The sequence below is a fragment of the Babylonia areolata genome, chromosome 8 (assembly GCF_041734735.1).
Source record: "Babylonia areolata isolate BAREFJ2019XMU chromosome 8, ASM4173473v1, whole genome shotgun sequence".
Classification (NCBI taxonomy): domain Eukaryota; kingdom Metazoa; phylum Mollusca; class Gastropoda; order Neogastropoda; family Buccinidae; genus Babylonia; species Babylonia areolata.
The window spans coordinates 30,225,606-30,235,161 of NC_134883.1; the positions used below are offsets into that span (position 1 = coordinate 30,225,606).

Below are 9,556 nucleotides of genomic sequence, written 5' to 3' on the forward strand. Positions count from 1 at the left end.
TGGGGTGGGGGTGGGGGGTGGGGCGTGTATGATAACAAACAAGGAGAATAACAAAACAGTCAAGAGCTATTTACAGGAATGAGACACATGGCTCGCTGATGATCCTCCTGTTACCTATCCACGGTTGGTTTCACGACGTTGATATTTATCCTTCAATGCCGCCGCTCGTACATTATGATTGACAGTAAATCATGACACTAGCATTCGTGAAATGCTATTCAAGAAAACTATCTGTTGTCAACGACATTCGATGCGTTTGATTTCCATTCTTATGTTTAAATGAATTCTACATTTATAGAAACAAGACAGAAGAAAAGTGTCTTGGTTGTTTTTTTTCTCTCCAGTTTTCCAGAGGCAGTCAAATATTTGCAATTGAACAAATTGAAGATTAAACACATCTGTGAGATTTCTGGGGGCATTTCAAGAGGTACTTTACAAAAATTGAGCAATATCATGTCAAGGCAAACGAAGCTTCATGAATTGATACTCCCTTATACGAACGGTTACTACTCTAACAAGATTGTTTTTGAGGTGTTCACCTCAAGACTGATTCTCGTGCTGCACGATTGATATTTATTATCTTTTGACTTCAGCTGTCAGATATCTGGGTAATGGTGATTTTGTGTGACCCTAACTGACATGAAAGCAAAGTATCACATAGGATAGTCTCAGCACGACGAATCTTTAAAAAAAAAAAAATATCATTATCATCATCATCATCATCATTATTATATTTTTTTTAAATACATAATTTGCCTGTAACATCTGTGTCACGAATAAAACCCTTAGGATGAAGGAGAATGCTCATGAACCCAGCGTCGCGGTATAATCTCTTAAAAATCCCAACAAACAAACAAACAAACAAGCACCCCAAGAAACAACAACAACAAAAACACACACACACAAACACACGCACACTTCAAGTCTGACAAACGAATAAGCTTATCCGATCCGATGATAACAAGTACTACGTGTGTGTTAAACGATAGCAAAACAACAAAATAAACCATACGCTGCGCTGAAGAAAAAACAAACGTGACGTCAAGTTTCTCACTCAAGCGCGCACCTGTTCAAAAAAAAAAAAAAAAAAAAAAAAGAAAAAAGAAGAAAAAAAAGAGCAGTAACCACGGGGCAACAAAGAAAAAAAATGAACTAATAATATTAATCATGAAGCGTGGAATGTCATTAAGTTCCAAAAGTGCTACCGTAAAGTAAGTTGGGGAGACATGCAAAAAGTGTCTTTGTTCAAATCCGAGCCAGGTATTAGCATATTACAATGCTGATTGCATGTATATACAAAACAAATGAAAAAAAAAAAAGAACAACAGCAACAGCAACAGCACCACTCCCAGCCATGTTGTGGTGTTCTGTGTTCTCCCTTGCGGTTCTCATCATCATCAGGTATTAGCGTAGACATTCTCAGTCAGGTAACACTGCACCACTTCGTAGCAGTATCTGTAGTCCTCCTGTCACACACAAAACATCTAATAATTAACTCTCTCCATACGAACGGCAAAAGAGACGATGTTAACAGCGTTTCACCCCAATTACCATCATCAAAATATTGCAATCGGAAGGCTCTTATACTGAAGAGGTAAATGTTGACAAAGAAAACCACAATTCTGACGACGGGAGCTAAAGGTTGGGTCATTCAGACACCCACTGGACATCCGAGGGGTCTGTGTAGAGGAGAAGAGAGGACTGGCCATACTGAGTGAGTTAAAACAACAACAAAAACAACAACAACTATACGAATAAAGAAAATAGCGAACAAAGTAAAAAAAAAAAAAAAAAAAAAGTACAGCTCAAAAGAGTTTACAACGATAAAGAGTGTAATAAAATCATAATGAGAAACATCGAATCATCAGCAAACGAAGAGACTTCATGTTTTTGGACTGGTGTGACTTTAAGCCTTCTCTTTTTTGGTTTGGGTAAATTTTCCGACTAAACGGTTTTATTTAAACAACAGCAATAACAACAACACTCACACATATACACACCCTCACATTGGCCTACATGTACAGACACACATACACACATTATAATCATACCCATGCCACTGACACAACACACAAAACCACACCCCCACACTCACAGCATCAGGATTTGAGCGCTCTACATGGGGCGACGAGACACGTTTTGCAGAATGAGATGAATGTAGACATTTACTTCACCATGCTATATAAATGCGTATATGGTTACATGATTTAGGTGTGTGTGATTATTAAGTTTTAATGAGTATCTTAATAGTATGAGTATTTTGATGAGTATTCTGATTAATGGTATGAGTATTTTTATGAGTATTCTAACGGTAATGAACTTCAGACCTGGCACTTTCTTATGTCCTCATGAAATAAGGAAAATTCCCTCGCAAGCATGTACAAAAAACACAGTCAAGCACGAACACATACTCGAACATGCCTTCCCTCCCTCCCCCCTCCCTATGCGCAAACATACAGCAGACTGCCTGTCCGTCTGTCTGTCTATCAGCACACCATCTCTCTCTCTCTCTCTCTCTCTCTCTCTCTCTCTCTCCACACACACACACACACACACACACACACACACACACACACACATATATATATATATATATATATATATGTGTGTGTGTGTGTGTGTGTGTGTGTGTGTGTGTGTGTGTGTCTGTGTGTGTCTGTGTCTGAGTGTGTATCGCATTTTTATCAGCAAACGTACTAACGATTTCTCCTTTAGATGTCAAGTGCTACTACTACTACAAAAAATAAAAACAAAACAAAAACGACAACAACAAACAAACAAAAACCCCCAAAGCAAACAGAAAAAAAGCAACCCCCCCCCAAAAAAAAAACCAACCCCCCCCCCACCCCCCGAAAACAAGCACACGCACAACAACAACAACAACAACAATATATTCCTGCATGCTGCATCTTGGAGAGACTGACCACAGCAGTGAAGGCCTGCGGAGTGACCGTGGTCACCTGGCGAGCTGCCAGGTAAACGTCCACCTCCCCGTCCGTCTTGAGACGGCTGACCACCTCCCACAAGGCACACAGCTGACCGCTCAGCGCCCCGCCGTCACTTCACCACCACCACCACCACCACCACCACCACAACAACAGCAAGAGAGGAATTCAACAACAAAAACAACAACGAAAGAATATGGGCTACATGAACACGTAAGACATGAAAAGCAAATTCAGTTTCAATCGGTAAAAAAACACACCAAACAAACAAACAAACAAACAAAAAAACCAAATCAGAAACAAACACAAAAACACAAAACAAAACAAAAACAACGCGACAAAAATCAAATTACACAAACAAGAACCATCCTCCTTTTTCACAAACACATACGCACGCACGACGCACACACAATCTACTTCAGGTACACACACACACACACACACACACGCATACAACACACACAAATACACCACACACACACACACACAAAACCACCCTCATCCTCACACCCACACAACATCCTCCGCACCCCCACCCCTCCTCTCCCACAATACCTCTCCCCATCACACCACCTTTACATGCTAATTTACCCCCCATCCTCACTCATCCAACAAACACCCACCCTAACCCCCATCCCCATATCCACCACCAACACCTAACACCCACCCCCACCCCCAACATCCACCCCCACACACCCCAACACCCACCATTAACACCCATCCCCAGCCCTCACCCCCATACCCAACACCCATCCCCAACACCCACACCCCACCCCCAACACCCACCCCCACACATACTAATCCAACCCCCACCACCACCCCCACATCCACACTACCCACACCCCATACACCCAACACCCACCCCATACCCAGCACACTGACACCCAACACCCCAACACCCACCCCTCCCATACCCAGCACACTAACACCCCCAACACCCATCCCGAGCCAGCACACTCACACCCAACAAACACCCACCCCTCCCCATACCCAGCACACTAACACCCCCCAACACCCATCCCGACCCAGCACACTGACACCCAACACCCAAACACCCACCCTCCCCATACCCAGCACACTAACACCCCCCAACACCCATCCCGAGCCAGCACACTGACACCCAACACCCCAACACCCACCCCATACCCAGCACACTAACACCCAACACCCACCCCAACACCTACCCCATACCCAGCGCACTAACACCCCAACACCCAACACCCTAACACCCACCCCCATATCCAGCGCACTAACACCCAACACCCCAACACCCACCGCCACCCACACCCCCACAACCAAACACCAACACCCACTCACAGGCACTGCACGATGACGGGCTGAGAGGCCGTGGAGTCCGAGCGGCTGCAGAGGATGTCCAGAAGATGGGTCAGGTCACCGATGCCCTCCGACCCCCTCCCCGCCCACCCCTTCAGGTGCAGCACGCACACCTCCCGGCCCTCCCCTCCGGTCGTCTGGCACACACACAGACACACACACAGACACACACACACACACACACACACACACCGTTACCTGGTTATGTAGTGCTATGTAGTCGTTGTGACGGGCTATGCAGTCGTTGGGACGGACTATGTAGTTGTGACGGGCTATGCAGTGCTATGCAGTCGTTGTGATGGGCTATGTAAACGTCGTGGCGGGCTATATAAACGTTGGCTATGCAGTCGTTGTGATGGGCTATGTAGTCTATGCAGTCGTTGTGATGGGCTATGTAGTCGTTGTGTTGGGCTATGTAGTCGTTGTGATGGGCTATGTAGTCTATGCAGTCCTTGTGTTGGGCTATGTAGTCGTTGTGATGGGCTATGTAGACGTCGTGGCGGGCTATGAATGTAGTCGTTGTGTTGGGCTGTGTACACGTACGTTGTGGCGGGCTATGCAGTCGATGTGACGGGCTATGCAGTCGTTCTGACGGGCTATGGAGCCGTCGTGAAGAGCTACGCAGACGTTGTGATAGGGGCTACGTAGACGTTGTAACGGGCTATGAGGTCGTGAATGGGCTACACAGACATCCACAGGACACACACACACCAACCAAGAGAGCCACAAACAAAATCCCAAATGCAGTCTGACAGACACTAAGTCAGTCAAGAGTCCGGACAAGAAGACACATGATACTTTTCAAAGGGAACAGCAACAACAGCAACAATAACAACAACAGCAACAACAACAGCAACAGCAGCAGCAGCAGCAACAACACCACCAACAGCAACACCACCAACAGCAACAACAACACCACCACCACCACCAACAACAACAACAGCAACGACAGCAGCAACGACAGCAACAGCAACAACAACACCTCCTCCACCACCACCATTAACAACAACAACAACAACAACAACACCTCCACCACCACCGCCACCAACAACAGCAACAACAACAACACCTCCACCACCTCCACCACCACCAACAACAACAGCAGCAACAACAACAACAACAACACCTCCACCACCACCACCACGACCACCACCACCACCACCACCAACAACAACAGCAACAACAACAACACCTCCACCACCACCAAAAACAACAACAGCAGCAACAACAACAACACCTCCACCACCACCACCACCACGACCACCACCACCAACAACAACAACAGCAACAAATTCATGCACGGACAACAACAACAAAGTGTGTTGTGGTTCACGCCCAACAACAACAACAACAACACAACCACCACCACCACCACAACAACAACATCAGCAACAACAACAGCAACAAATTCATGCACCGACAACACCACCACCACCACTACCACCACCACCACCACCAACAACAACACCAGCAACAAATTCATGCACGGACACTACCACCACCACCACCACCACCACCGCCACCAACAGCAACACAGGGTGCTGTGGCCCACGCCCACCTCTTTGTTCATGGTCAGAAGATAGGTGTCCAGCCTCTCCCCCATCTGAGCCACGGACTGCACGTCAATGACGTAAGACCCCGTCTCCATCCTCTCGCCCAGCTTCGGCCAGTAGCGACACATGTCCTGCGCGTGGAAGTAGTAGTAGTAGTAGTAGTAGTAGTAGTAAGGGGATGGAACAAGGGATACTGATGGAGGTGATGATGATGATGATGATGATGATGATAATGGTGTTGATGATTACAACAATAATGATGATGATGATAATGATGATGATGATTATGAGGATAATCAATAATGATAATAATGATACTACTACTACTACTACTACTACTGCTGCTGCTGCTGCTACTATTGCTGTTATTACCACTACTGATAATAACAACAAATAAATATAATAAATAGAATAATAATAAGAAGAATGACAATGGTGATAATGCTGTTGCTGCTGCTGCTACTACTACTACTACTACACTCACACATACATACATACAGACAGACAGACAGACACACACACACACGCGCGCGCAAGCACAAACACACACCCTCCCCATCCTTACTCCGCAACTTTTTCTCCTCTCTCCCTCCTTACACCTCACACTCTACCCCCCTCCCCCCCCGCCACCCCGTACCCTGCACCTCGCCGACCCCCTTCCACCTTACTCCTCACTCTCCCCCCCCCGCCCCACTCAAATACCCCGACACCTCTCTAGCCTCACAAACCCTTACACACACACACACACACACACACACACACGCACACACACACACACACCACACCCATCACACACATATACATACCACACATCAAACACACACACACAACACACACACACATGTACATACCACCCCCATCACACACACACACACACACATCACACATACACGCACACATACACACACACACACACATCACACACACATCACACATCACACACACACCATCCCCCGTCACACACATACACACCACCCCGACCCCCTCACACAAACACATCCTCACCCCCCCCCCTCACTCCCCCCCCCTACACACACACCGTCCCCCAACGCAATCCCCCACCTCACTCCCCAACACACACACACACACACACATATACACACACAATCGATACACACACAATCGCCCCACAGACGCAACACAACACCAAGGACAAAGTACAGCACACAGTAACAGTACAGTACAGTATACCCTCTGTCCCTCCACGTCGCCAAGCGCCACCACCGTGTTGACGTCGCAGCCGTCAATGAGGCGCCACATGTCCAGCAAGGTGTCCGGCAATGGCAGCTGGGTGGTGATGCTGCCCCGAGGCCACAGGAACGTCTGTAACAGGTGGAGGGGTGAGGGCGTGGGTGCAGGTTAGAGGGGATGTAAGGGGAGGAAGGGGGGGGAGGTGTGAGGGTTAGGGGGGAGGAATGGGGGGGTGATGGTTAGGGGGGAAGTAAGGGGAGGAATGGGGGGGTGATGGTTAGGGGGGAAGTAAGGGGAGGAATGGGGGTGGGGGGTGGGGGTGAGGGTTAGGGGGGAAGTAAGGGGAGGAATGTGGGGGCGTGGGGGTGAGGGTTAGGGGGGAAGTAAGGGGAGGAATGGGGGGGGGGGTGAGGGTTAGGGGGGAGGAATGGGGGGGTGATGGTTAGGGGGGAAGTAAGGGGAGGAATGGGGGGGTGATGGTTAGGGGGGAAGTAAGGGGAGGAATGGGGGGGAGGATTAGGGGGGAAGTAAGGGGAGGAAGTGGGGTGGGGAGTTAGGGTTAGGGGGGAAGTAAGGGGAGGAAGTGAGGTGGGGAGTGAGGGTTAGGGGGGAAGTAAGGGGAGGAAGTGGGGTGGGGAGTGAGGGTTAGGGGGGAAGTAAGGGGAGGAAGCAGGTTGAGTTGAGGGTGAGGGTTAGGGGGGAAGTAAGGGGAGGAAGGGGGGTGGAGAGTGAGGGTTATGGGGGAAGTAAGGGGAGGAAGCAGGTTGAGTTGAGGGTGAGGGTTATGGGGGAAGTAAGGGGAGGAAGGGGGGGTGGGGAGTGAGGGTTAGGGGGGAAGTAAGGGGAGGAAGTAGGGTGGGGAGTGAGGGTTAGGGGGGAAGTAAGGGGAGGAAGGGGTGGGTGGGGAGTTAGGGTTAGGGGGGAAGTAAGGGGAGGAAGCAGGTTGAGTTGAGGGTGAGGGTTATGGGGGAAGTAAGGGGAGGAAGGGGGGGTGGGGAGTGAGGGTTAGGGGGGAAGTAAGGGGAGGAAGGGGGGGTGGGGAGTTAGGGTTAGGAGAAAGAGGGGTGGGGGGTGGGGAGCGAGCGTTAGAGACAGACAGACAGACAGAGCCACTGAACACTGAAATGTTTAATGCCATTAGCTCTGGTGACATGGTAGGTACTAATCAGAACAAAATGGTGCAAAATATATAAAATGGAACAAAAAAATAAAGAAAGAAAGAAAAGAATTGAAACAAAATAAACTAATCAGAGATGTACGACACTTTGGCACTTTGTCATTAGCTTAAAGTACATGTGACAGGAGGGTGATGTGCTTTTTTTTTCTCTCAGTCGTTCGTCTCCAAGGTTTGGACAGTACACAGAAAACAAAGTACAGATAAATCATATAATAAATATTTACGCATGTAACATCGACACACATCATATCAATACAAACACACAATAAAGTACATATAAATCCTGAAATAATTATTTATGCCTCAACATTAAAACGTATCATATCAATTGACAGAGACAGAGAGACAGAGAAAGAGACAGATACAGAGACATGGACAGAGATGGAGAGACAGAGACAGAGAGAGTGAGAGAGTTTACTGCATGCTACAATGAATATATCGCATTGTCGCGTCTATATTTTCTTATTCCTGTGTGTGTGTGTGTGTGTGTGTGTGTGTGTGTGTGTGTGTGTATGTGTTCGTTCGTTCGAAAGAATGTTGGTAATATCATTGAATTCTCGCTTACTCTTCAAGGTTCTGACTCAGAATGGTTTGATTTGATTGCCTTATTATTATTATTTTTTTTTCTATGTATATTCTTTTTGTATTGTTTTGCTCGTTTTGGGTCACTTACCGGCATGTAGACAGCGTTTATGTACTGATTACGCCCCTTGACATGCTGCGTCAGAAACACCAAATGCTTGTCGTCTGAAAAACAAACGAAAACAAGGCGAACTGTTGGAGTATTGTTCCTTACGCTACTTTACTCACTGGTACTGAAATGTATTGATGTTGGTGTTGTGTTGCGCAGTGCTGCACTGTGCTGAGTGGCGTTTTGCTGTGCTGTGCTGTGTTGTGTTGTGCTGCCGTGCGCAGTGTTGCACTGTGCTGTGCGGCATTTTGCTGTGCTGTGCTGTACCGTGCTGTGTTGTACTGTGTTGTTCTGTACTGTACCGTGCTGTGTTGTGTTGAGTTATGCTGCGCTGTGCTGGGTTGTGTTGCCCTGTGCTGTTGAGTTGTGTTGTGCTGAGCTGTGCTGTGTTGAGTTGTGTTGTGCTGAGCTGTGCTGTGTTACGTTATGTGGTGCTGTGTTGAGTTATGTTGTGCTGAGCTGTGCTGTGTTATGTTGTGGTGGGCTGTGTTGTGCTGTGTTGAGTTATGCTGTGCTGTGCTGTGCTGTGCTGTGATGCGCTGTGCACTTAGGCCTTCAGAAAGAAAAAAACACACAAAACAACTCAACACAGCAAAGCACTCAGCACGGCATTATTCAACAAAGCACAGTACAGCTCAGCTTTGCTGGGCTGTGCTGCGCTATG

At 47.6% G+C, this 9,556-nt stretch overlaps 1 protein-coding gene across 1 annotated transcript in view; it reads right to left on the bottom strand.

The window, feature by feature from the left end:
* The window catches only part of LOC143285266 (uncharacterized), a 65,907-nt gene continuing 56,351 nt past the window's right edge, over window positions 1–9,556 (bottom strand). The window contains exons 28-34 of the mRNA XM_076592524.1: window positions 8,875–8,948; window positions 7,025–7,156; window positions 5,816–5,964; window positions 4,824–4,941; window positions 4,263–4,417; window positions 2,925–3,060; window positions 1–1,466 (exon numbers count right to left, since the gene is read on the bottom strand). Coding sequence (XP_076448639.1) covers window positions 1,398–1,466; window positions 2,925–3,060; window positions 4,263–4,417; window positions 4,824–4,941; window positions 5,816–5,964; window positions 7,025–7,156; window positions 8,875–8,948 — 833 coding nt within the window. The 3' untranslated portion in view covers window positions 1–1,397. The remainder of the gene's footprint in view (window positions 1,467–2,924; window positions 3,061–4,262; window positions 4,418–4,823; window positions 4,942–5,815; window positions 5,965–7,024; window positions 7,157–8,874; window positions 8,949–9,556) is intronic.